This window comes from Bos indicus x Bos taurus, chromosome 7 (genome assembly GCF_003369695.1).
Source record: "Bos indicus x Bos taurus breed Angus x Brahman F1 hybrid chromosome 7, Bos_hybrid_MaternalHap_v2.0, whole genome shotgun sequence".
Taxonomy (NCBI): domain Eukaryota; kingdom Metazoa; phylum Chordata; class Mammalia; order Artiodactyla; family Bovidae; genus Bos; species Bos indicus x Bos taurus.
Genome location: NC_040082.1, coordinates 58,125,310 through 58,153,304, shown reverse-complemented (window position 1 = coordinate 58,153,304; position 27,995 = coordinate 58,125,310). Strand labels below are relative to the sequence as shown.

At 42.0% G+C, this 27,995-nt stretch overlaps 1 protein-coding gene across 3 annotated transcripts in view; it reads right to left on the bottom strand.

The window, feature by feature from the left end:
• DIAPH1 (diaphanous related formin 1) overlaps positions 1 to 27,995 on the bottom strand; it is a 113,655-nt gene that overhangs the window by 51,187 nt on the left and 34,473 nt on the right. For all 3 annotated transcript variants that reach the window (XM_027546159.1, XM_027546160.1, XM_027546161.1), the window contains 14 exons: positions 27,535 to 27,665; positions 27,260 to 27,346; positions 26,397 to 26,460; positions 23,601 to 23,740; positions 22,415 to 22,523; positions 21,846 to 21,956; positions 21,427 to 21,545; positions 20,658 to 20,774; positions 20,085 to 20,200; positions 19,495 to 19,559; positions 18,631 to 18,810; positions 17,029 to 17,856; positions 16,040 to 16,154; positions 15,528 to 15,536 (listed from right to left, as the gene is read on the bottom strand). In XM_027546159.1, the coding sequence (XP_027401960.1) occupies positions 15,528 to 15,536; positions 16,040 to 16,154; positions 17,029 to 17,856; positions 18,631 to 18,810; positions 19,495 to 19,559; positions 20,085 to 20,200; positions 20,658 to 20,774; positions 21,427 to 21,545; positions 21,846 to 21,956; positions 22,415 to 22,523; positions 23,601 to 23,740; positions 26,397 to 26,460; positions 27,260 to 27,346; positions 27,535 to 27,665 (2,191 nt within the window). The remainder of the gene's footprint in view (positions 1 to 15,527; positions 15,537 to 16,039; positions 16,155 to 17,028; positions 17,857 to 18,630; positions 18,811 to 19,494; positions 19,560 to 20,084; positions 20,201 to 20,657; positions 20,775 to 21,426; positions 21,546 to 21,845; positions 21,957 to 22,414; positions 22,524 to 23,600; positions 23,741 to 26,396; positions 26,461 to 27,259; positions 27,347 to 27,534; positions 27,666 to 27,995) is intronic.

Sequence of the window (27,995 nt, the reverse complement as noted above, 5' to 3'; positions counted from 1 at the left end):
AGCGAAGGGAAAGGGCACCCCCTGCTGTCCAATTCAGGGACCCTATTTTTCTTTTATCACTATTTTTGCATATGTCAAAACAATCAATCCTACAGAGTCCAAGGTAATTTTGTCATGAATCTTGATATCTATATTGAATTCTAACTTTTGGAGAGTAGAAATTGAGGCTAAGAAGGGAAAATAATTCTCAGTTTCTAAAGACAGAGCAGAGTCAAGTCACAAGGTCAGCAGCCCAAGTCCCAGTTGTTATTTGGTTATGATTAGTAATGGTTCCTAAGAGCCCTCAGAATGGAAGGGAGGTCCATCTCCGTGCAGTATTCCCCAACTTCAGGATGAGCTAATGGCCCCCGGAGTCCAACTATAGCCATCACTTGCCCAGGAATTCCTGCTGTGGACTTCTCTCAATGAAGACCACAAACAGGAAACGGAGGAGTGGTGAGTTGCCTGACATCCTGGCAACTAAGTTCCCAAGAGTCGCAGGTGGGAGTGACTAAGCGGGGTAGGAAAAAGGATTTGGGGGAAATACTGCTGAGAGCACAAGACTGGCTCTAAAGCCAGTTACACCTGAAGGGATGAAAGATTCAGGCTGATGTATAAAACAACTCCACCTATCCTTAATTCTCACTCACTGACTCAGGACCACACACTACATGCTCTGCCCAGGATGAAGCCTGAGGCATCTGTCCCTATTCTATGGGGAACACCCTCCATAATCTTATGCTACAGCTCCTTTGAGTAAACTGAATACTTTATGACTAAAGGACAGCACATGAGAAAGATGGGAAAAGCAGAAGTATGTTGAGAAATCCATGGAGCCAAGGCACCAATGGTTTTCACTACTTAAATGAGGCAGCACAAATATGTGAGTTTATCCAATGTCCATAAAGTGAGATAACAGCAATACATACAACACACATGAGCACAGACTCATAATAGGAAGTTTTTTAAAAAATGGACTCTGGTACCACTGCAGTTCTCTCTCGAAAAAAAAAAAATTGGGTCTTTATAGAAGAGGCGTAGGTCTCTTCAGCATATCTGAAAGATTAGAATACTGTGTTAGATCTCTAGGAAACAATAACAGGCTTTCTGTGAGGATAACACAGCTATGGCATCACCAAGTCTACCTGGCATACAACAAACTATGTCTCCAAAGCTCTACAAGAACTCTTTGATTCTGGGAAGAGGACAGAGCAAGAGAAGCCTATCATGTGCTAATGTAAGGTGCCCGTGGGCAGGATTTCTACTTTACATTCCCCTTCACTGTGATATGAGGGAAATTGAGCACCCTCAAAGTCACTCAGAGGTATACACCACTGTGGGGAGGATAGTGGGGAGACAGATAAACAGCATGCCAGTTGAACAGCTGTTTATCCCTGCCCAAAGGTAACCAAATTTCTATCACTGACCTCTTAGCCAAAACAAATACCCATCTGCTAAATCACACAGAAATGGATATTCACAGATGTGCAAGCTGTAAAGAAGAATAAAGCAAACTCGCAGAAATGGATAAACCTGAAGGTCAAGAACGAGGCCAGATAGAATTCCAAATCTATAAGAACCTGGTGCTGAGAGTTAGCAAGAAGGGGGCACAAAGAAGTATGAAAAGGGTGGCAGAAAAGCAGTGTTCAGAATCTGGGCACTTTACAAGCAATCTGCTCATTCAGACAATAATACAGTCATTGAGCTTCTCACAGATACTTTCCCAGCACACCCAGGACAGTGACTCAGTAAGGGAGTGCTAACAACCAGAGCAGCTTCAGAAATGTGGGTGGATAGGGGCTCGAAGGATGGGCACTGTCCCAAGCAAGTCAGCAAAAGGGTAGGACAGGTTTATGCAAGGGAACAGGAGGGCGAGAGGGCAGGAGAAAAGGCATCAAATTAAGGTACTAGGAATAAAAACTTCTCCTTTCTTAAAAAAATGAATCAGGACCTAAATAAGGGGTTGACATATTTTTATACTCTCTTTTAACCTGTATGTTCCCTTCCATCTCCTTTTCTCTCTTGAGAGTCATTTGTTAAAGAAATCAGGACACTGGTCACGATGAAAGGTGAAGAGCACTGGCACAGGGCCAGGATGGTACCCAGGAGTGGGCACCTCAGCTTTTTCTGACATTCCTGCCTTCTTGCCCCTCCTGTCAGTAATGATAAATTTCAGAACCCAAAACACCTGGGGTAAAATCCTGGCTTGCTATTTACTTGCTATGAGCTCTCAGTAAACAAAGGACATATGCATATCTGTCAGTTATAAAATGAAGATGATACCTATTTGGCAGCATTGTTTCAATAATCAGAAAGAATAGGTGATAAGCCTCTGTCACAGTATCTGACATTAAATACATATTCTGGGATAAGATGGAATGAGAAGATAAAATAGCTTCATCTTTTTCTAGGTGCTGGGAGCAGTTTTAGTCTTTGCCCAGCCTCACCCCCTCTTACCACCACCCTCAACCTAAATACAGAGTAAACTGCAGACTTCTAAGCCATTCTCTGTAACAAAGGATCCTAGAAATATCCTCCATTTTATTTTGGGTTTTGGGAGGGGAAGCAACGGGGTAAAAGTATAACAAAGAGAACAGATGGAATAAACACCCAGCCCCCAGCCTGAATCTGCAGATGCAGCTGCTGGTTTTCGTCACACTGCTGTTTTTTTCCTTTCTTTGTTCCTAAGGTGGAAGCCAGGAAAGGGTGGGGAAGAGGGGGGAGAAGGGGTGGGGATGGGGACAGGACCGTCATCAGTTACAGAAAGTCACCTGATAGTCTCCTCCAATCCCTGGTCTCTGACCTCACAATGTGCAACCTGAGCCAAAATGGCTCAACTGCGCACACCCCGTGGCTGAAAAGAAAAATGCAAGCAGAGCAGGAGGAAAGCAAGCCAAATAGGAAAAGGGGGATTTGGAAGGATTTGAGCAGTTTTTCTCGCAAAGAAGAAATTTAAACACACAGACAGGCAGACAGAAGAGTGTCTAATCTTCTCATCTAACAGATCCAAGAGAAACAAATCACAACTTTTAAAACAGAGCTGAAATAACTGTGGGATTGGGAGAGAATGGCCATCCCATCTTGCAGATGAGGGGCTACCAATGCCCTTCTGTTGACTCGGGTTCTGGGGTTCCCTTACCCAGGGGAGTGCACAAAAGAACAGTCATTTAAAAGTTGTAGTCTGACTTTTCAAAGAGAAGCAGGCTAGGATTACCAGGGAGAATGAAGTAAAAGATGCTGTTACCTACTCCACAGAACTGGATAATAGAGCTCCGATGTCTTTGCAAGGATTCATTTATTAGGTCCAAATACTTCTAGAAACCTCATTTTCACACATCCTGGCCACTAGCAAATTTCCTTTTTAACCCTTTTGTCTCCTATTATAAAAATAAGTTGACCATAGTATAGAAAAGTTGAAATGAAAAAAACCCAGCACCCTAACAAAATCTATTACAGTATTCTGGTATATTTCCTTTCAGACTTTTATTTCTGCATTTTTTTCCCCATAAAACACAATTGCAATAAGGGTTGTATATGACTGTTTCCTGCTTTTTCCCACGTAACACTCTATCATGAGCATTCTTCCATGTTGCTCCAAAGGCGATGGGCCAGAGTCATAAAATGGGACAGTTACAGGGTATTAAGTTCTACGGGAATTTTCTCCAGAACAAAAACTACATAGGAAGGCCATGCCCTTTCATGGCTAGTGACACAAAGCTCTGCTCCTGCTCCAATGAAGTAGATGGAGGTCTGGAGGGCCCATAGCCGAAATTCTCCAGAAATTCTCAAGTCTCTCTTCCCCACACCATATTGGCTGTAAGGCCAATATAAACAATATAAACAATATAAACATATTGGCTGTAAGGCCAATATAAACAATATAAACAATATAAACATATTGGCTGTAAGGCCAATATAAACAATATAAACAATATAAACTGTTGTGTCTTCAGAGTTGGTGTGGGTAACTAACTGTTTAGTTGTTACACGAATTTACACAAGAAAAGCAGGGAGAACAAAATAACACATGGGCACACTAAGATGCAGTGAGATCAAATGGGTCACTGCAGGGACTGTTTCCAAAAACGGACGGATTACTTCATTACTGTACATATTTCTGTCTTACTGTAGCGTTTTATTATAAAAGTGACAACTAAAAAATTTTAAATTTATAATTTTTCTAAATGAGAAAGATCTCTACGCACTAATAAGAAAAATCTCCAGGATACAGGAGCAAGGTATAGAAGAGTACAGATAGCACTTTTGGTAAAGGGAGAGAAGATAAAAATCTGTATTAGTATGTGCTACAACGGCAGTTTTCAAAAACACTTAAAGAAACTAATAAAATGGCTATTTCTTGGGAGTTCCCTGGCAGTCCAGAGGTCAGGACTCAGTGCTTTCATTGCCGTGGCCCAGTTTCAATCCCTGCTCAGACAACTAGGATCCCACAAGCTGTGCAATTCAGCCAGGGACAGAGAACGTTGGGATGGATGAATACTAGGAAGGGAATGAGGCTTTTAAAAATATCATCTTGACTTCTGAAGTACCTATATTGTTTGCATAGAAAATGAGGTAATACAGAAGCAGAAATGAAAGCCCCAGAAGAAACATTCTATAGTGAAGACACCCTTGGTACTCCCTGAAAACTAGTATGTCCTTATGTTTGGAGGGACATTTGTCTCCTACCAGCAGAAAACCAAGTTCAGACCCAATGACTCCTAAGGACTACAGGGGATCCTCCGAACAGTGCTTTTCTCTTGAGGCACCAGTGCCAGGCTCCAGTAAGAAGCCCAAGAGCACCAATCGCTCTTCTGCAAAACCTGCCCAAAGCCCAGCTCTGCTCTGACACTTCCCTGAGACCCTGTTCCTCTTACTAAACACATCTCCAATCTCTACCGACTCCAGGTGTCCATGGTGAGAGAATAACCAAACGTGAGTAAGAGTTATTCCCAGTCAGATGCAACACCCTTCCATCATGAGCTAGACCCCTTCCAGCCCCTCACAACTCCACCTCTGCCGTATGGGCTGAGAGAGCACTCAGCACCTGCCCTCCATCCACCCTCTCCAGGCCAGTCAGTTTCTCAGTGCTCCCAGCTACTTCACTGACTCCAGAGAACTTCTTGAGAGCCTTCCCTTCTAAGATGCCTGTTGCGATCTGGCTGGGAAGACAGCAAGAAAAGAAGTTTGTAAAAGCAAGTGTGGTAGCAGTTAATAGAAAATGTCATACTGTTTCCTAACTAATCTGCATGACCTCCATAAAAACAAGGGTAATTGTACAATATTCACTCTGACAGAGACATCAAAAATGTTATTACCAGAAGAAGTAAAAGGCAGCTTTCAGACTATGGCAGAGAATGGAAGACAGTGAGCAGAAAATGGAAAAAGAAATAAACACTGAGGTAATGGATTGAGCCATATTAATGTATCTATAACAAAATTATATGAGGAGCTTGTTAAAAACATACCCTTCTACAGTCCCCATAACTCAGAATCTCTGCAGGTATAGAGCCCAGGTATTTACATCCTCACGTAATCTTTATATGCACTCAAGTTTGGGAATTACTGGGAGAAACAGATATTCAAAGATAGGGACTAACTGCACTAAGATGATAGGAGCTAAAGCAATATTCATCCCATACAGGATGGCTTAAGTCTCAGACAGTGCCACACAAAAGGACATTTTGTCAGCAATCAAATCTGGAATCTGTAGGCAATGGGAGATGGGACCTTGAGTTTAAAAGCTACAGTTGCACTCTGTGTGTCTAGAATAGTAACAGAGGCACACACTAAAGTCTGAATAGCTAGAGAGAAGCTCTAACACTGGGATTATTTTAAGATAATAGAAGTTAATAAATGACAGAAGGGTTGACTATATACAAAAACCTTTTTGCACCAGCAAATTCTACCCATGGCAGGCTAGGGGAATTCCCTGAAGTAAATTAATTCAGTACAGTATCTCTGGGAAATGATCAGTAAATAATCAGGGGGTAGTTCTATTACATGCTTGAAGTACCTATTTAGTAGAAACTAGGACAAAGATGATATTATGAATGTGTATATAATGGGGTTACAAATATATACATATAATGAACTACCAAAATGGTAAAATATCAATATAAGCCTTTCTTTAAGTCTCTGAAAGGAAGGCTGTTTTCATGAAGCTATCAGACTAAAACGAAAACAAAACCAAAAACATTCTCCAGCCTCTGGGTCCCCAGAGAACAGTAACATTGCTCCTCCAGGAATATAAGCGGCAATGCGACAAGATCCTTTTCTTAAAGGGCAAGCTACAGCTTCCTGTCTTCATTTTTACTTCCAGTCCTCCAAGTGAATTTCCTGACCGGTAGAGGGCAGCATACCAGGCAGAGCGTATTTGAATACAACAGCGGTTGCCGCTCTCTAACGTGACTGCATCACTACCAGACGTAACAATGACACAGCTAAAATAGAAGAGTTCCATGTGCCATCTGGTGGCGAAAAAGGAAAAGCGCACACTGCAGATAAAACATATCAAATTCCTCTAGTTGAGAAGGAATTAAAGTTAATTAGCTTTATCTGATGACATCCTTCCTCAAATCTCCACGAGTAAGTCTTCTGTGGAATCTGTATCAGCAGCCTTCATGCATAAGTGTTAAAGTTTTACACCAGTTTAGCTTTCTATCCCCAAATACCTGTTGTAAGCAAGAAGCAACTCCTAACGCCTGGCCCCATTGTATGGAATAAGAAGCATAACTCAGGACAAAACAAGCAAACCACACAAGAAATTGAAAGGCTGTCAAAACAAGAGTGAGATGTAGACAGCACCAAAGAAAGCTTATCCAAGAAAAAAAGAAAAGTACAGTATGAGAACCATAAGTTTAGAACTAAAAGGTATCTTTATCTATCTCATTTTACAGGTGAGGAAAGAGTCAAGGTAGGAAAGATAACCTTTGGTTCAATCTCATTAGTGATCAGATAACGAGTTAACACTTTTGCCTTATCAGAAATTAGCCAGTTTGGAAGGAAATATAAAGTGGTACAATTCTACACCTAGTAATTTGGGTCCAGAAATTTTATTTTTAATAATTTACTATGCAGAAATACAAGTATGCAGGGATAAATATAAAATGTTTCTAGCAGCATTGCCTGTTATATAAAAATTAGTAATTTAAATTCTCAATAAAGGATCATCTTGTACTATTTTATCTGACAGAATTCAACCATCCATTAGAAATAATGAGGTAGAATATGAAAAAAACCATATATATATATGTATAACTGAATCACTTGACTGTAGACCAGAAACACAGCATTATAAATCAACTTATAAATTAAAAAAAAGAAAAATAATGAGGTAGATCTGTAGCTAATGATATCAAGAGATGCTGAAACATGTCACACAAAATACAGAGTAGTATATACCAAATGGGATATACATATCTCATTAAAAATATGTATATTCCCTCATATTTCTATAATGTTATCTTTTAATTCCTCTGCCCCTTAATTTTCCAGTAAGGTTCTATTCGAAAAGTTCCCACATTTTCTTCTCTGAACTAAAGAAGAAAAGAATTTTGCCTATTCCTTTATTAGAATAACATATACATATGAAAGGTACCTGGCTGGTCACTCTGAGAGGTGAGAAGGAGAATTTATACTTTCAGTGTGTTCTATACATTTGTTGAAGTGAGGATATCATGTTAGACCAGAAACTAGCTTTAGACAGGAACACAGTCACAGAGGAAGACACAGAAAGTAGGTAAAAGGAATGGTGGGAGTCTGTGTAACTTCTGATTGTTTCAACTTTTTCAGTGAAGTAGGAGAGTAGGGAACTGAATGGACTAGAAATGTTTAATATCTGATTGCCTAGTAAGGCCAAGCAACATTGCAAATTGAGCAGAGGAGAGGAAGGAAAAAGAACAGCCAGTGAGGCAGGAGAAAGAGACTGTGCTGTTCTGAGAGCCAAGCAAGTAAAGCGTATCAAGGAGAGCAGGTTGCATCCTTTTCTCCAGTGTGTTTGCTTATACAGCTACAGGTGCAGGATGGAGAGATGCAATCAACCAGGACTGTGATCCTGCCAACCAAGCATGATGAAATGAGAGAAAGAGGGAAGGATTATTATAATTTTGATGATAATTTTACCTGAGGAGAGTGAAATCTTCTAGGAGGTGAGGGATGGTGAAAAAAGAAGGATAAATGAAGTGGCTTCCTAGTGGGTTCAGGGACTTCCCTGGTGGCTCAGATGGTAAAGCATCTGCCTACAATGCGAGAGAGCAGGGTTCGATGCCTGGGTCGGGAAGATCCTCTGGAGAAGGAAACAGCAACCCACTCCAGTACTCTTGCCTAGAAAAACCCATGGATGGAGGAGCGTGGTAGGCTACAGTCCACGGGGTCACAAAGAGTCCGACACGACTGAGTGACTTCACTTTCACTTTCTTTCCTAGTGGGGTTGGAAGATTGCTGGGGTTAGGGTACCAAAGACAGTGAGGTAAAAAGATGGAAGGTGGTGCTATTAGGAAACACCCTCTCAATCCTTTTTCTGTTTCTAAACTTACATCCACAGAACCCTGTTTTTAATTTGGGGACCATATCTTGGGTTCTCTAAAACCAAACTACTTCAGCATTTTATTTTATGCTCTTCCTATGCTTCAATCTCTCTTCACTTAGCTTTCTATCTAGTTTTTACTACACTGATGGATACATATATATATTTTGGGACATGAATTGTATCTTACTGCTACTGCTACTGTTAAGTCACTTCAGTCGTGTCCGACTCTGTGTGATCCCACAGACGGCAGCCACTAGTCTCCCCTGTCCCTGGGATTCTCCAGGCAAGAACACTGGAGTGGGTTGCCATTTCCTTCTCCAATGCATGAAAGTGAAAAGTGAAAGTGAAGTCGCTCAGTTGTGTCCGACTCTTAGCGACCCCATGGACTGCAGCCTACCAGGCTCCTCCATCCATGTGATTCTCTAGGCAAAGTACTGGAGTGGGGTGCCACTGCCTTCTCCGGAATTGTATCTTACACAAGAAAAAAAAAAAGAAAAAGAAGGTGGGTAGTTTGAAATTGAGATTGCAGAGGGGCTGCAGTTCTGGTGATGATGGTGTACTTCAGATGGGTGAGATGGGGTGGAGTACAGATCACTGGAAAAGAAGAATGTAAGGAAATGTGAGGCCAGAATACTGACAGGGTCATGACCCTTCTGTATAGAAACTGCTAAGAATTAAGACAGAAGGAGTCCTGGAGTACTGCAGAGGAGGGATAACTTGGGGTGTTAGTAGATGACAGCAAAGAGAGAAACTGGGTGATTATGATTCCATGTAATGAGATTCAAAATTATGGGTTTTTAGGAAAGAAAAAGATGGACTGATCTGAAAGTGGCAACGAAGAACAAAGGGGACATCGATCCTATACACTGGGCTGAGGAGTGTGAGAGGAACGAAACAACACATGCGAGGGCAAGAGGGAAAGCAGTGTTGAAGGAAAGCCAAGCTGCTGTTAGAGCAACAGAGTAAAGTTGATGACACAGGAGATTCTGTTAGCAATGGGCCATGAATTCCAGAGGGCACAGTGGACGCATGTCAAGAGCTCAGATGAGATGGGAGGAGGCGGCGGAAGAGGAGACACACAGAACCTGATAGGGATTCGAGTATGAGAGATAAGGACAGCCTGGGATTCTGGGACTTCCTGTGGTGGGTGACATAAACCAACATAAATGACACAATATTAGATTCAGTGGGTTCAAGGCAAACAGTGACGGCAAGGTTTGGAGTACAGTGCGTATGTGCTGTGGTTCTTTTACACTACTGATGATGGACGGTCACAACCCAGAGAAGGTGTAGTGCTTATTCCACAGGCAGGAGTCCTTATGACCCTAGGTGATACAGGTAGATTTATGTCTTTAAATCACAGGGGAGTATTATCTGATATTACAGAACTTCCCAACTGCTCTGGGCTAACAGTCTGACCCTGCTCAAAATCCAAGACAAATTAGCAATTAAAAGACAAATGTTCACTTGAACAGCACTTCTGGTCCTAATCCTATACTCCTGAGAGGGTAAGGAATTCATGAAACAAGATACCTTTCTGTGGAAAGACTCACTGAGTAAGGCAGAGCATGATGAGCTCTTAGAAAACCTTGTATCTAGAGGTTAAAGTTCCAGAGGCTGTAAAGATTCACTAGAATGTTTTCTGATAAAGATCCGACTGGGTGGGTGCCACCTAGTGGACAGAAGAGGCTCACAGGGAACAGACTCTGAGGCCCCTTTAGGGAAAGATGGGGTTGCGTCCCCAACTCAGGCACCTGACACAGCCTGCAGCCTGAAGCAAGCAGGCTCTGGAAGAGCAGCAGACCGATGAACCCACCACTTGTTATCAACAGTTCCGACCTATACTACAGCACAAACCTAGGAATCCGGACTCACATAGTCAAACCCTAATTAGAATACTGTTATTTATGAAATCCTCAGCTTTTTGTCAGCATCTTAATTTCAAAATTAAGAGCTTTTTCAAAATTACTGTCACTAACCACTTGTAGAACTGCTCTGATGCTCACTATTCTGGAAATGCACCTCACACTTTAACAGGGCGAGGGCTGATGCCACATATTGTCCACCGCACACCTACTAAGGATGATTAGCCTGTGGATCTTGTAACTCCAGAAGTTTTTTTGGAAGGAAGAAATAAACCTAAAAAGAAAAACATCACTGTACTCAGAACATCAGTTTTCACTTACCAGCCTACATTTTAAGAGGCTATACTTCTAATGGGAACATGATTATCTACAAGAGAGTAAGAGAAGAAAAGCAGAATGAAAAACTAAAACTAGTTACCTTGTATATACAAATAATGACCTGAGGCTACCACGGTGATGAAAATGTTCCCAAAGAAAAGATGAAAAAGAATAAAATTTAACTACTGAACATGTTCTTAGGAATTCAAGAAGTAGATTCAATAAAGAAACTATAATAAAAGATTCCTTGCTGATCACCCGAAGGAAGTGAGAGAGTGAAAAAGTACTAGATGTTTTGTAGCACTATCAAATCAAAATTCAAAATATTCTCTGTCAAGGAATAAATCAACTAAGTAAATCCCTGACTTACAGAAAGCAGGAGATCAGAAACAAAAGAATAATCCTTAGGAGAAAAATCCATACAGGATTCTGTCAACTGAGCGACTTCACTTTCACTTTTCACTTGCTTGCATTGGAGAAGGAAATGGCAACCCACTCGTGTTCTTGCCTGGAGAATCCCAGGGACGGCGGAGCCTGGTGGGCTGCCGTCTCTGGGGTCGCACAGAGTTGGACAATGACTAAAGCAACTTAGCAGCAGCAGCAGCAGTATCAATTTGGGGACACTTCCTCTCTCTTAGCTCTTGTCTTAGTTAACAGCACACATCTTCCTGAACCTTAATGAAGCAATGGCTGGAGACCTCTGACTACAAGAGGCAGATGTCAAGAGTGAGGTGGATGTTGTCTTTAATGGTCATTCCCGGAGGAGCCAGTCACTATAAGAGAGGTTTCAGCTATCACTAAAATGTAAGAGGAATACAGCCACACTTAACAAACAGCAGAGAGTTGTATTTAGCAAGTGAGAGAGGAAACAATGTAATATTATGAAAACCTTGTGTCCAAATGACTTCCTCATCAAGACTGGCAACTGCTGGGCTGAAATCATCTAAGCAAGACATCTACTGTACTAGACACGCATGCTGTACTTCTCCAGCTGGATTAGTTTGACTAGAGTTGAATATACTGTAATCAGAAAATGGCTTCTCTTCTTCAACCCTAAATATCTGATATCTTACCTTCCCTAATCGAATGTTGCTCCTTTTTTGTATTCATAAGAGTCACTTCCAATTCAAGAATACTGGTGCCATGATGAACGAGGTGGTAGCAGAAGCCAGCACATCCCCCTCTTCAAGCTTTGATGTGGATCTCAGCCTTCTGAAGCTCTTAAGAGCAGGAACATACACATCTGGAAAGCAGGGGGCTAGAGCAGGACTTTGGAGTCCCAGTCTGGAGTCTGAATCCTGCCTCTGGCAGTTACCATAGAGCCTTGAAAAAATTATTTAACCAGTATCTCTACTTCTTCATCTGGAAGATGAAATAGAGTGGTAATGGTGACTGAGACGGTAAAGAATCTGCCTGCAATGCGAGAGACTGGGATTTGATCCCTGAGTCAGGAAGATCCCCTGGAGCAGGGAATGGCTACCCACTCCAGTATTCTTGACTGGAGAATGCCTTGGACAGAGAGGAACCTGGCAGGCTACAGTCCATGGGGTCGCAAAGAATCAGCCACAACTGAGTGACTAACACTACTACTACTACAGAGTATTTACCTATCATTTAATTATAGCATCAATATTAAGACTGTGAATGAGAGACTTGGTTACTGAAACTGGTTACCTACTTGAAAAAAGGATTAAGAATGAAGGTATTCTGCAATGTCATGCTAGAGATGCTCAAAGAACCAGAAACCTTGCCTTCACACTGAGGACTCTAGTTCCTCTGAGTCCTCACCTCTGAAGTTTCTATAGCTTGAAATTCTTTACCTGATGAAAACCTAAACTCTAAGAATCCTAGTCTTTTTTACTAAAATGTTTTTGGGGGGCCAGGTTGAAAGAAATGGGGTTCCTGGGAAGAGTCTGTATTAAGTTTGCCAACCACAGCACCAAGAAAGGGAGGCTCAAAACTGCTGAGGAAAGGCAGAGCAGGTGAGGTCCCTGGATCACAGTGCATGCTGAGGCACTGGGTCCACATACAGCACCTCCAGCGGCTACTTGGATGTCAAAGCAACTATCCTGTCCCCAAGAAACACACATTAGAACCAGCCCTGACATTCAAATACTGCTTATATCACCACAGATGTGCAGAATAAGTCAAAGGGAAGGAAAGCAAGAAAATGTAGAAGGAAAAAAAAAATCAAAGTCAGTGAAACACTGAAAATCCAAAGAAGAAATAATTTTTAAACGAAGAAGTATTTGTTTTGGGTAGGAAGATAATTGGAAACATAGAGATCTAGTGTGGTTGATGACAAGTAGGAAAGTTTCATTGCTGGGAGTGCTGCAGATAACTGTTAAGAGTTGGGTAAACTATAAGTACTTGTTTGGCAGGAAAAAAATATCTCTCCCAGGAATTTCTTAAAGTGATCAAAATTTAGGCTGTTTAGAAAACTGCTCATGTTTTAATAATTTTCAAGACTATTCTCTCTGCTGCTGCTGCTGCTAAGTCACTTCAGTCATGTCCGACTCTGTGTGACCCCATAGACAGCAGCCCACCAGGCTCTGCCGTCCCTGGGATTCTCCAGGCAAGAACACTGGAGTGGGTTGCCATTTCCTTCTCCAATGCATGAAAGTGAAAAGTCAAAGTGAAGTCGCTCAGTCGTGTCCGACTCTTCACAACCCCATGGACTGCAGCCTACCAGGCTCCTCTGTCCATGGGATTTTCCAGGCAAGAGTACTGGAGTGGGTTGCCATTGCCTTCTCGAACCCTCTCTAGTGCTTCCTAATAAAAAAGAATGGGAAATTAAGACAGGGTGACAATTTAACACCTGAAAGTCCTAACTATAAAGATATTTAAAGACTAAGTAGAACTGTCCTTAGTCAAAGTAACAACAAACTATTAATGATGATTATTACTGCATGAAAATCAAAACTGACACTAAATTGACTAAGTCATACTTATTCTTTTCAGATTAAGATACAGCTATTTCTAAGAATAATTTAAGGGGGTGGGGAAGCCAAAGCTGTCAGGAAGTTAGAATCATCAGTGACTACAAAGTAGTTTCCAGGGCAGAAACTGAGACTAAAGGAACACTGAAAAGTTTGGTTACACTATTGAAAAATAATAAAAGATGAGTAAGGTCTTGCTTAGGTATTTAAAAAACATTATATACCAATTCATAGTGGGAATGTAATGCCGAGGAAAACCACTAAACTGAAGAACAGTCTGCTGCAATCAACAGCAATACAAATGTACAGAATAAAAGAAGGATGGTGACGGAGCAGGGAGGAAAAGGAATCCTTTCATTTGCAGTGGCACTCAGGGAAGCTACCAGAAAGAAAGTGACAGAGATTGTAGAGTCTGTGAACTTACAAATTAGCAAATTTGATGTTGATTTTCATTGTCAACCAACCAGTCTTTGTTGATATTCTAGAGTAGTACAAATCCTTATCACAGCGTTTTTAACCAAGAGGGTGGAAGTAATTTTCTGGGCTGAACTTTAGTTCAGAAGGTGATAAATCTCTTACAGGAAAAGACAATTTTGCCCTGAATGCTAGGGCAGCAAGACAGGCCTAAGCACTGTGATCTTTGACTCCCAGATACACACATATACCTAAGGGCTGCCAGCAGCATGGGTTGTTTTGGGTTTTTGTTTTTGTTTTGGCCCTGCCATGCTTTCCTGGGGGCTCAGATGATAAAAAATCTGCCTGCAAAGAAGGGACCTGGGTTCAATCTCTGGGTCAGAAATTTCCCCCAGAGAAGTGAATGGCTGCCCACTCCAGTATTCTGCCTGGAGAATCCCATGGACAGAGGAGCCTGGCAGGCTACGATCCATGGGGTAGCAAAGAGTTGGACATGACTGAACAATTAACAGAGGTATGCCATGTAGCATGTGGGATGAGGCCCCAACCAGGGACCAAACTTGGGCCTCTGCAGTGAAAGCACCGAATCCTCATCACTAGGCACCAGGGTACTCTCTCCATTAGGTTTCTTAGTAGAACAAAGTGGAGCCTAGTCTCATCAGATCACTTAAGGAAAAAGGTAGTAATTGTCTTTAAAATTGCTTATTTACTGGTGAAGGGGAATGCTCTGACTGGTGAAGGGGAATGCTCTAAAGTTGCACTCAATTGTTATCACTAGGATCAAAATAAACCTCTAAATAAACAAAAAAGCTGGTAGAAGTTGGAAATACAAAATTATTAGGTTCTGTCATTAGGCATAACAGTATTTTTCAAATACTGCATCCCTCTAGGGAAATAACTACAATGCCCCATCACAAAACAGCATGAAACCACAAAAATTAGGAAGTGAAGAAAGAAGAGGCCAAAAGAGATCAGCTCTTCTAAAATAAAAGGGAAGATACGAAGGTGAAGATGAAAAGCAAGAATTTATATGAAAAGCCAGACCAAAAGTCAGGATCCCTGGATCTGGTCATACAACCTTTGGCAAGCTACTTAACTAATCAGTCTGAATACTATGGAATGGAGATGACATACACCCTGCCTATCTCATAAGGTTTCTTTGCAGGTTTAACAGGGTAAAATATGCTCAAGAACTTTCAAATTTGTAAAACACAACACAAATGTGAAGTAACAGCATTATTATTTAAGCTGTCCCTCACTTTCCAAAGAAAGAACAAGTATATGGTAGCTTTGATTTAAAATAATTTTCATCCTTGTCAGTTAACATGAGTTACTGGTCCTTCTGGACTCTTAAAAAAACTAGCAAAAGAGAAATGAGTCCCCGGTTTCTAGTCTTAGTTTTCAAAGAGAAACTCCTTTACATCTGTTTCACTGTTTTCTCTAATATTCAAGAGACTCAACTACATGGCTCTTCGGTACTCTTACCTTTTGAAGCTGCAGGAGCAAATGGCCAGGAAGGAGAAAGCATCAGATATTGGAAAGAAATGAAAAAAAAAAAGGGATCATGTATGGTTCTCTGTTATTGTACAAAGACAGTTGCTCAGCCACTGGACCTACTAATACTAAGGACTCTGCCCAACTCTGATCAACTACGTATATAGGTTTGAGGGTGGCGCCTTAAAGGCAGTGCCAGAACCCTTTCAAGATGGGCCCAGCCTGAGCTCTGTGATGTTAATCTCACATCCCCACATGCTCCACTGACATAAAATACCTACATGCACAAAAACTGGGGGATAAAACATATAGGCAATAGTTCTCTTTGCCAACTCCAGCATCCCCAGAATACAAAACCAAACTTACTTTCTTCTGAATAGGACCCCCCAGTCCTCAACCAGGGAAGGGAAAGAAATGGGAGACCACCTTAATGAACCTTCTAAGTCCTAGTCTGGCGCCTAGTCTTAAGTCTGGCCCTTTGCCAGAAAGAGGAAAGGACTCACTCTTGGTCTGGGCAGAAAAGGTACTGGTAAGTTTGGCGAAAAGTTCACTGTTCTCAAATCGGTCCTCCTTCACCTTTGTCCAGAAGCAGTCCTGGGAAAGGTCCTCAGCGACAAACTGTAGACACAGGCAGGTGTTAAGAGTTACTAAGCCGAGCTCTGTACTTCCCATCCTAGAAAACTGACTGAAATGCAAAAGCGGCAGCTGGCTGGTACTGTCAACATCTTACTAGAGTAAGACTAACCTGGGACGCAGAGAGTAGCTATGCTCTTTGTGGTGGACCAGATGATGATTCCAGCTTGTGTGTTTATTGGTGTTTATTCAGAAACTAGACTCAGATACGCTGCTTATCCTCCTTCTAACCCCAAATCCTCTACTTTTAGAAGCAATAAGGCTTTATTTTACATCTTCCCTTGCTTTACATTACACTTTCCCCACCAATGTGGCTAAATGTACCAAATTCATTCATTTTACGAACAAATCCCTAAGTTCCTTTATTTTCACTTGGTTTCCAAAAGCAAAGGACTGATGTAGAATCATAAGGGTCTCAAACACATACCTTACCTGTGCAATCATATCCTGTGTAACTCATTTACTGGGTGGGCAGAGGTGGTAGGGGGCTGTACCCATAAATCTATGACTTTTGGATCAGTAAAATTATCAGTACCTTGCAGATCAGTGAAATGACTATTATCAAACTGTGCAGTATCATGGCACTCATATCCTCAGTGAAAAGGGCAAAAAATATTAACTGTAGGATAAGTTTAGGTTTTCTAGCAGAGTACAGGCTCCAAGAACTCTCCCAAGTGATATCTGGCATGCAGGATACATCTATTACCTGCTGAATAAATATATGCATGAGTGGAACTTGAAGACACACAGACGTGAACCATAAGAAAGGGGAGACCAATCATGCACAAAACACAAAGTAGGAAGCTGAAGGGTTTTTTTTTTTTAATCTACTAATGAAGAGATGGACAGAAATTCTCACCTTGGACCAGTTTGGCCTCCGGAGCTGCACCTCTGGCTTGTAAAGTTTCTTTGGGGTTAATCCAAATGGCAGAACTGGGGCTGCAGGAACTCCAAAAGGGAGAGGTGGAGGAATGCCAGGGCCTCCAGGAAATGGAGGGGGTAGAGGGATTCCACCAGGAAAAGGGGGAGGGGGAGGTAACATTCCTGGTCCTCCAGGCAAGGGAGGAGGGGGTGGGGGGAGGCCAGGACCTCCAGGCAGGGGAGGAGGGGGTGGGGGGAGGCCAGGACCTCCAGGCAGGGGAGGAGGGGGTGGGGGGAGGCCAGGACCTCCAGGCAGGGGAGGAGGGGGTGGGGGGAGGCCAGGACCTCCAGGCAGGGGAGGAGGGGGTGGGGGGAGGCCAGGACCTCCAGGCAGGGGAGGAGGGGGTGGGGGGAGGCCAGGACCTCCAGGCAGGGGAGGAGGTGGGGGGATGCTAACACCTCCAGGCAAAGGGGGAGGAGGTGGGGGGATGCTAACACCCCCAGGCAAAGGGGGAGGAGGAGGTGGGGGGATGCCACCACCTCCAGGCAAAGGGGGAGGAGGGGGAATGCTAGGACCCCCAGGTTGGGGGATGAAAGCACACCCAGGTAGAGGAGGAGGAGGAGGTGGTGGTGGAGGACTGACCCTGGCCTCAGGAAGAGGGGGTGTGGGGACTGATAAAGGGGGTATAACGGGCCCAGAGTCACCAGGTAAAGGAGGGGCAGGGGTAACAGTAGCACTGCTAGGAGGGGCTACAGCAGTAACTGCAGCAGAGAGAGAAGCCACTTCTTTCTTGGCATCTTCCAGTTCCTTGGACAGCTTGGCGACCTGCAGAAATACCACCAAGAAGAATATGTCTCACTCCACTTCAGGGACCACTGGAAAGAACCTAAGAAATTACTTGATCCAAACTTCTCATTTTACACATGAAGGGAGTGAAAACAGTTAGTTGATAGGCTCTACCTAAAGTCACAGAACTACTTAGCAACAGAGACAAAACTAGAATTCAGGTATTCATGTTCTTAGTTCAGTATGCTTTGCATTAAGAAGGCAACTTCAAAGTTTATGTTAAACTCTCCCTTTGATTAGAAATTGCAAAGATCAAGTAAACTAAATATTCTAGTTATATAATTAACATATGTGTTATAAATGTAGTAATATAACCACATAAAGTGATCAAGTTATCAGGTATCACAGATCATATAAATATCTATAACTGCAGAGAGAGTATGTAGGCATAGATCTACCCAGAGATGACTAAAGTAAGAGAAAATTAGTAAATAGCATAGTTTATTTAGTATTTACTCCTAAATTTACTAGAATATTTCTAAATTACTAGAAATATTATCTTTATCTCTGGGTAGTTCTGTGACTCATTTTATTCTTTGTGTTGTTATGTATTCTCCAAATTGTCTATCTTATGTATTACTTATCCCCAAAACAGTTCATGATTTAAAGAATATGCGCCACCCAACTAGATTACCTATTAGTATCTGAACTCTTCCAAGTTGTAAGATGACAGAGTCCTGCTCCAACACAGGCTCACCCTGAAGCTGCCGATGGCAGTCACAGGTCACTCTGCCTTCCCTGTTAGGACATTACCTCTCCTGTGAGCTGAGACACTTCTGCTTCCAGGTCCTGTTTCTCCGTGGCAATTTTTTGCTTTTCAGAATCCAATGCATCCTTTTCTCCCTGAATATCCTGGAGCTTCTGCTCAAAGTCACTTTCCATCTTTTTCATTTCCACCTGGAGCTCATGTCGAGCTGTTAACTCGGAGTCCAGCTAGAAGCGAAAGAAATCAGGTTCTCCATCTCAGCAAAAGCCCAGTGTTATTCCCCATAATTTACTATTTTGTGTTAATCCTGATCTGTTGAGCTCACTGACCCAAGGAATGCCTGGGAAAACAGGCCACCATGATTTTGACCTTAAAATCAAGGTTAAACGAGGGGGAAGCCAGGGATTATTTCCATAGACTATCTATAATTGGGAGTGATTTTTAAAAAAAGCCACCACCACCAAGATTTTAAGGACATTTAACCAGGATAGCTAAGGTGCACAATCCCAACAGTCTCAAGGATCAAAGTTATCAACAATAGGAGTCCTTAATCAAAGAGAAAAAGAATTCAGACATATTCCAGTTCCTATTATTCTATGGCTAGGAGCCCTGAGACATCAAGCAAACCCAAGTGCTGACAACATTATATGAGAGTGCCACCTGTCTTCCTCCTGCTCAGGGGCCCATGAACTGTGCAAACTCACAACTGACCAGCTCTTCATGATCACATCTATACCATGATCACACTTTCTCCACTGAGTAACCTACACCAGAAAGGTTTCCCCAAGGAACTGCTATTGTGTGCTGAACGCTTCCAAAGTATCATGGGTCACTGTGTCACATGTTGGAAAAATCAAAACCTTTAAACAAAGAAAGATATAGCTCAATTATTTTTGATCTCTCATACATACCTTTTTTTCCAGCTCTGTAGCTTTGGCTTCTGATTTCTCCACCTTTGTTTTATCAATCATTTGGTCTAAAAAGAAGGCAAAGAGTCAGGAAGTCAAGTTCCCAATTCTCCTCTGCCCCTCTCACTAAGCCCTTCCATATAAACAAAAGTAGCAAAGATTTCCCTTTGGTTATTTTTCTTATCCTTCTTAATGTTCTGTATGAGACAAAGAAATGGAACTTTCAGCTAAGTTCAACATATAATTTCTGAGTGCCTGTTACACAGTATGGCCACCATGCTGGGAGGCACAGAGAATACCTACAAGTAGTACTTATGAATCTCTGGGGCCAGCAGGAGTTAGAGACAATACCTGAAGTCCCTTCAAAAGGTGGGGAGGTGTATTAGAAGGGAAAAATTTTTAGAATTTTCTGGAAATAAACTAAAGGCCTGTATATTCCTAGCACAGGTATTGTTATATCACCAAAGAAAGAGTGAAAATGGAAATACCCATGGGCTAGAAAAGTACCTTCTCTGAAATCTTCACTGAAAGAAAGATGGAAAATGAAAGGTGGAAGCAATGTTTCATGGAACCAAATAGATGAATACACTTACCAATCAGTCCCTCAATGTCAATCTGGAGGTGCCGGCACTTGAAGTCAGGATCAGCCCCGTTCTTATGCAGAACTATCTGAGAAATACATTCTTCAATCAACTTATAGTACTGCGGTCTACAAAAGAAACAAAACAAGGTTACTAATGGAAAACCAAAATATAATTTTGGTATTCAGGATCAAGAAAGGTAAATTGCTTAGACAATAGAAGGACCTGAAGATAAATGTCCTGGAAAAGACTTTTTCATAAAATTAACAGAGTACTGCTGCCATGCTAAGAAATCCCCTTCGTCCGCATCAGCTATGCACATTTACTTCAGAGAGTCAAAACTTCTTGCCATCTGTCTCCGAGTATAAATCCTTTTCCATCTAAAATTCAAGCTAGACCCTGCCTGTGACAGACAGTACTACTGCTGAATCTCTAGTCTATGGCTTGAATCTCATGTTCCAGAACTTTATACTGCTGCCTTCCTTGGCTATGGCCTTCACCCCACTGTGAAAGAGGGCAGTTCACTTGGATTTTGCTCTCTCCATTTATGTTCAGATTAGTCTTCCCAAAGGTATACCATCTCACCTGGCCTCATAGTCATTTCGGACTAAGAGTAAGTGCTGCAGGATGGACAGGAAGTGCTGCTCTGCTTTTGAATCCTTCACTGTGTTTAAGAGAATCTGGAAGACTTCACTGAAGTCAGTGGAAAAGAAAAAGAGGCTAAGGAAAGCATATACTTAGAAAATATGTCTGACAGGTAGCTTGACAACTCTCGTGAAAAGGAACAAGATGCCACTTCTGTTCTAACAGCTGTTCCTCCTGTACACCCTGCCCTAAATGTTAAGCTGTGTAAACTTCCTTTGGACAGAGGACCAGTGAGTCAGTGGTACTATACACAGAGACAAAATGCCTAGTACTTGGCTTGAAAATCAAGCAATAGCCAGAAAGAAAAAGGTAAGTGCCTCAAAGTCACTTGTGGAAAATATCGATAGGTAACCAAATTATTCCCCATGTCAGTCACAGGGGCACATACAAGTTACAGCCCTATTCCCTGATTTGCCTATGTCCTTCCAAAACCAGTTCCACATCTTAATAAGCTAAGCTATTGTGTTCTAGGAGATCTATACTAACTATGATGGCTGCTTCCATGCTGAGCAACCCTCAGATGACCTTTCCCAACTTCTCTAGTCCATGCTGAGGTAAATAAATCCACAGCAATCAAAAGACAGCTGCCTTATCTACTAAGAAGACAGGCCCTCTTCTGATCATCAACTCTACACCACTCCATACAGGGATCTATAACTGAAAACAACTGAATTGTTGTCTGTCTTCAACCCAGTCAGTAAAAGGATATTCCATCTCCATTCGAATGTCATCCAGCCGTCCCTTCAGGTCATAGGAATCTTCTTCTCCTTGTTCATCAAATACATTAAGCTGCACTCTCATATCTTCATTTTCAATCTCTCGAAGGTCCTGTCAACGTCAGAAATATAGGCCAGGGAACCCAGAAGTGCCTGATGCTGGCTAGAAACCCAAACCTTTCACCCTGTTTTTTTTGGTTTGTCTGGGCACGCTGCATGACCTGCTGTGGTTCCCCAAGCAGGAACTGAACCCAGGCCACAGCAGTAAAAGTCCTGAATCCTAACCAGTAGACCACCAGGGAACTCCCTCGACCTGGTTTTTAAACTGAAAATGGAAGTTATCCCAGGGATGGTGGGGCTATAGGAGCAGGAGGAACCAGCCCAGCCCTTCTAATGAAGAGCTACCTCTCACCTGCAACACTTGGTGCAGCCCCAAGCGCATCAGTTCACTTCGGATGTGAACTCGGAAGTCAAGTTCTTCAGCTGGTGTGATGAGAGCATTGATGAGCTGTAGGCATCCCACCTAAGATAAGAAAATTCAGCAGCTGTGTCAATGTTAACTCCTACAGATCAAGATCCATTCTCTTTACATGCATTCTGAGGCCCCCAAATATAACCTAGAAGATGCAGTACAAAAACGACAAAAATGATTTTCTGTTACAGCAAAATAACCTGGTTTAAACACAGGTCCAGAGAGCTCAGAGGTCTAAAGAATTGTGGGGATTTGAAAGTGTAATTTGTTCTAGGCCTTGGTTTTCCTAGCTTGTAAATAAATACCATGTCTTTTTCCATCTCATAATGAGGAAAACAGTTCTTTCTCTGCTTTTTAGAGAGAAGAGTAACCATTTTCCCTTCAGAAAGAACTCTGAAATATAAAATACATTGTTGGTAACCACTCCATGTCTTCTTTTAAAAGGTCAAATGAACTTCAGTCTTTCTATCTTGAATTCTACTTGTAGGCCGTTTCACAGGTATACATGCCTTGACAGCAATGGAGGTCCCACTTTTTAATCCATCCAGCAGCGGCTGAAAACGTTCCACCTCATCCATTTCAGCTCTTTCTGTCATCGCCTCCAAAACCCTTTCATTCCTGCCCAAGAGTGAGGAAAGGAAGAGAATTAGTCAGGTGCTCTGGTCAGGGAGATTACATGGGGGCACAGATCAGTTAGGAAACAGACAATATCAACATTCTGGATTTCTCATATTCTTCTTATTATCATATAGAGCAGAGGCCAGATCACCAGGAAACTAAGGACCATCTCTTCAGAAAAATGCACTCCCTAAAAATCCAGCCCTAGACTCCTATCCATATTTACCAAATTAAGACCCCTGTTCTAGGGCGTATAAACTGGACAACTCTTGGAGAGGCATTTAACAGTAACAGTTTTTAATGCCGGTAACATTGGCCTACTCCTAGAAAATCTACCCAACATAACTACATAAATATGAAATAATATATATAGTACAAAAAATACATGTATGTGTGCTCAGTCATGTCCAACTCTTTGCAGCCCCATGGACTGTAGCCCACCAGGCTCCTCCATCCATGGAATTTTCCAGGCAAGAATACTGGAGCAGGTTGCCATTTCCTACTCCAGGGTATCTTCCTGACCCAGGGGGAAGTGTCTCTAGCATCTCCTCATTGGCAGGTGGATTTACCACTTAGCACCTCCTTTCCTTAATTCTAAGATACCATCTTTTGGAGTGGCATGTATGTTATAACTTAGTATATTTGTCTACGCTAGAAAATGATGCATGAGACTGCACCACACCATTAACAGTGGTCACCTCTGCAGAACAGGGTTTGCCAAAGGGATGACATTGTTGAATTGTACTTCATATACTTCTGTGTTGTTCGGATTTTTTAAATAACCTTGTGTTACTTCTGAATTTTAAAAAATGTAAAAAGAAACCCTTGTCCTAGACAATACAGACATTACTGGAGATCTAGGAGGCATTCTGCTGTACCTTTGATAACCAGCAGTACATGCAGAACAGCCTCCATCTCTTAAAAAACATTCATAAATATTAAGATTCACAGTGTTCATGTAAGAAATGTAGTCTTACCTAATATTAAAGAGTAAGTGGACACCCAAGCAACTCAATATTCCTTAAGACTAAGGAAGATGATAAAAAAGAAAAAAGAGAAACCATTCCAGGCACATACATGTCCTCTGGCTGTGGCAGGATGCAGAGGGCAGACAGCAGCTTCGCAGCGTCAATCATCATGTTGGGAACCGCAGGATCCATGGCTCTGACCAGCAGCAGAATTCCTTCTTCTGTCTCCAACATGGTCTTGATTCCAAACTGGGAGAACAAAAACAGAAAAGGGAGGCTTAAAGATGAGAGCACCTAACCAGGGACAAGTTTACGAGTTGTTATGGGTTGAATGGCGTTCCTCCCAAAATCCGTATGTTGAAGCCCTAACCCCTAGTACCTGAGATTGTAACCATATTTAGAAATAGGGTCACAGGCAGATGTAGTCAGTTAGATTACCATTAGGTCAGATTAGAGTAGCTGCTGCTGCTGCTAAGTCGCTTCAGTCGTGTCCGACTCTGTGCGACCCCACAGACAGCCCACTAGGCTCCCCCGTCCCTGCGATTCTCCAGGCAAGAACACTGGAGTGGGTTGCCATTTCCTTCTCCAATGCATGCAAGTGAAAAGTGAAAGTGAAGTCGCTCAGTCGTGTCCGACTCTTCGTGACCCCATGGACTACAGCCCACCAGGCTCCTCTGTCCATGGGATTTTCCAGGCAAGAGTACTGGAGTGGGGTGCCATCACCTTCTCCAGACTAGAGTAGGGTGGGTCCTTAACCCAATATAACTATTGTCTTTATAAAAAGAGGAAATGTAGGCAAACAGTGAGAACACCATGTGAACTCAAAGACAGAGACTGGGTGATGTATATAAAGTCAAGGAATCTCAAAGCTTGCCAGCAAGACACCAGAAGCTAGGAGAAAAGCATGGGACACACCCTCCCTTGCAGCCTTCAGAAGAAACCAATCTTGTTGACACCTTGATCTTGGACTTACAGCCTTTAGAGTTGTGAGGTAAATGAACTTCTGTTGTTTAAGACACCTGGTTGGTAGTACTGTGTTTTAGCAACCCTAGCAAACTAACAATAGGATAGAACACGTTTCCCAAAATAGCTAAACAGAAATGAGCATAGAAAAAATAATTTTCTAGCAGACACAACAAGTAATGTTCAAAATTCGCCAAGCCAGGCTTCAATAATACATGAATCGTGAACTTCCAGATGTTCAAGCTGGTTTTAGAAAAGGCAGAGGAACTAGAGATAAAAATGCCAACATCCGTTAGATCATTGAAAAACCAAGAGAGTTCCAGAAAAACATCTATTTCTGCTTTATTGACTATGCCAAAGCCTTTGACTGTGTGGATCACAATAAACGGTGGAAAATTCTTCAAGAGATGGGAATACCAGACTACCTGACCTGCCTCTTGAGAAATCTGTATGCAGGTTAGGAAGCAAGTTAGAACTGGACATGGAACAACATACTGGTTCCAAATAGGAAAAGGAGTATGTCAAGGCTGTATATTGTCACCCTGCTTATTTAACTTATATGCAGAGTACATCATGAGAAACACTGGGCTGGATGAAACACAAGCTGGAATCAAGACTGCCAGGAGAAATATCAATAACCTCAGATATGCAGATGACACCATTCTGATGGCAGAAAGTGAAGAAGAACTAAAGAGCCTCTTGATGAAAGTGAAAGAGGAGAGTGAAAAAGTTGGCTTAAAGCTCAACATTCAGAAAACAAAGATCATGGCATCCGGGCCCATCACCTCATGGCAAATAGATGGAGAAACAGTGGAAACAGTGGCAGACTATTTTCTTGGGCTCCAAAATCACTGCAGATGGTGACTGCAGCCATGAAATTAAAAGATGCTTACTCCTTGGAAGAAAGTTATGACCAACCTAGACAGCATATTAAAAAGCAGACACATTACTTTGCCAACAAAATCTGTCTAGTCAAGGCTATGGTTTTTCCAGTAGTCATGTATGGATGTGAGAGCTGGACTATAAAAAAGCTGAGTGCAGAAGAATTGATGCTTTTGAACTGTGGTGTTGAGGAAGACTCTTGAGAGTCCCGTGGACTGCAAGGAGATCCAACCAGTCAATCCTAAAGGAAATCAGTCCTGAATATTCATTGGAAGGACTGATGTTGAAACTGAAACTCCAATACTTTGGCCACCTGATGCGAACAGCTGACTTATTCGAAAAGATCCTGAGGCTGGGAAAGATTGATGGCAGGAGGAGAAGGGGATGACAGAGGATGAGATGATTGGATGGCATCACCGACCCAATGGACATGAGTTTGAGTAAACTCCAGGAGTTGGTGATGGACAGGGAAGTGCTGCAGTTCATGAGGTTGCAAAGAGTCAGACACGACTGAGCAACTGAACTGAACTGAGCAGACACAATAGAATTCTATGTCTTCCAAGAATAAAAACTGACTCTTATGTTTCTTTTTCAATGCCCCAGAAGCCAATGGAGTAATTATAGTAAAATTAAACAGTCAGGAAGACAGATTTGCACTCAGGAACAAATCATTGAAGGCTCCCTAGGTTTAAATACTAAACAGACAGGAAAAAAAAGAAAGGAAATATTCTACAGTACGAACATACAGGGGACAAAACAATAAAGCAGAGAATAAAGTAAACCCTCCAAAAATTAATAACTGCAGGTCAGGAAATCCAATAATTAACAAAAGTATAAACAGAAGAAGAAAATTAAGCCTTTCCTCTGAAATAGACATTACAACTGAGGAAAAAGATACATAAGAGTATGTGTATGTGGTAATCAAAAGTTATGATACTAAAAGGGAAAGCTAGAAGCCTTGAATCTTGTATTTCTAGGTCCTTCTTTTTTGAGTTTGCCAATAGAAGAGCAAGAACAGGGGTCATGATGGGAGTCAGAATGAGAATGGGAACAATCTTACCTTGTTATTCATAAAAGCTTTCAAGCAGCGAATGATCTCATGCTTGTTACGGCTGTCGTAGCCTCTGTGTGTAGAAGACATAATTAGTGAAGTCCTTTTATTCTACACCTCTCTCCCACTGACTTTTCAATTATAAACAAGGGTCTTATAAATACTCCCAACTAGTAGTTAAGTAAATTCTAGCACATAGCATTTTGTCCTAAAACACTGGCAAAAAGAGATAGCTGAAAAAAAGAACCACGGGCTAATCCTCTCATTAACCAAGAATTTAGTATTATATTAAAATCTCCCCTTTAACTTCTAGTAGGCTCCTAAGGGCTAAATTCTATCACAATAGCATCCCATCTATTACTGCTTGCCTCATCTACACCAAAAGTTTCAAGTCTGTACTTTCAGGAAGGCCCAGGACCTGTGTTTTGCTTTGGAAAGATCCGGGGAAGTAGAGAAACCATACTGGGTCAGGTTGGCTTCAAGAAAGCCTAACCTAAGTCAGTACAAGAATTGTTTCAACCCTGAAGACTATCATAAAGTTAGTCTCAAACTGATCACACATATTTCCAAATGAGATATGACCCAGACCAGATCACGGGAGAGCTTTGGACTAATCAGACCCTATTTCCAGACTGGATAAGAATCTTTGCTGGCAGACTCACAATCATATGTGGTATATACTGAGAAATTTAAGTTCCTCTTCCTTTTCCCGTACCTATAATCATTATTCATCCTCCAGTAACCGCCACGATAAACCCCATTCTCAGCTAACATATAATGTCCTAGTCCTAACTTATTTCCTCCTTTACAGCGAATAGCCAATTCCTCTACTACCCTCCACCTAGAAGATGACAAGACTTGGAAGTCCTCACCCAGCAGTCTCCTCCTTCTCATCATGAAGTCGTTTAAGGATGTCCAATAAGGAGGCCAGGCCCTCAGCACCAAATGTTTGGACCCAACTGTTAGGAACAAAGACAATGCAATATCAAATCAATATATTCTTATCCACCAAAATAAAGTGTATCCTGGCAACTTCTTACTCCCAATCCAGAACACTGTCATACTTCCCTGATTCCTCGGATTTCTAATCCCCACTAGTGAATTCTACAGTGGGCTCTTACTCCTATTTCCACCTGAGAATCCTCACCTGACAGGGTTGTTGTTGAGGGAGACACGAAGGGACTCCAGGCAGCTAAGCAGAGACATATCCCGCAAGCCTGACCTCAACTCCTGAATGTACATCATGGCTGACCTAGAGCTCTCCTTCTGGTTCATGCCCTGCAAAGAAGCAAATAGAGGTCAGCAAACACTGGACTCAGTCATAAATTGGACTAGTATTAGTTAATACCATTTAAACAGTATGAGGGCAGACATCCATCATACATAGAACAGAACCATGAGATTCAGGATTTCCTTCCCATTACTCATACATACTTTATGATGATTGAATTAGGCAGAAGTATATAAGAAAAGTAACTCAAATGAGGGTAAAAAATAAGTAGTTTACATAAAAGAATGAAATGGAACTGACGTGGACATAAAATGTTCTATGAAAGTAGCAAAACAAACATGGCCAAGATAAGGGGCACAGTCTCCCATGTCATGGGT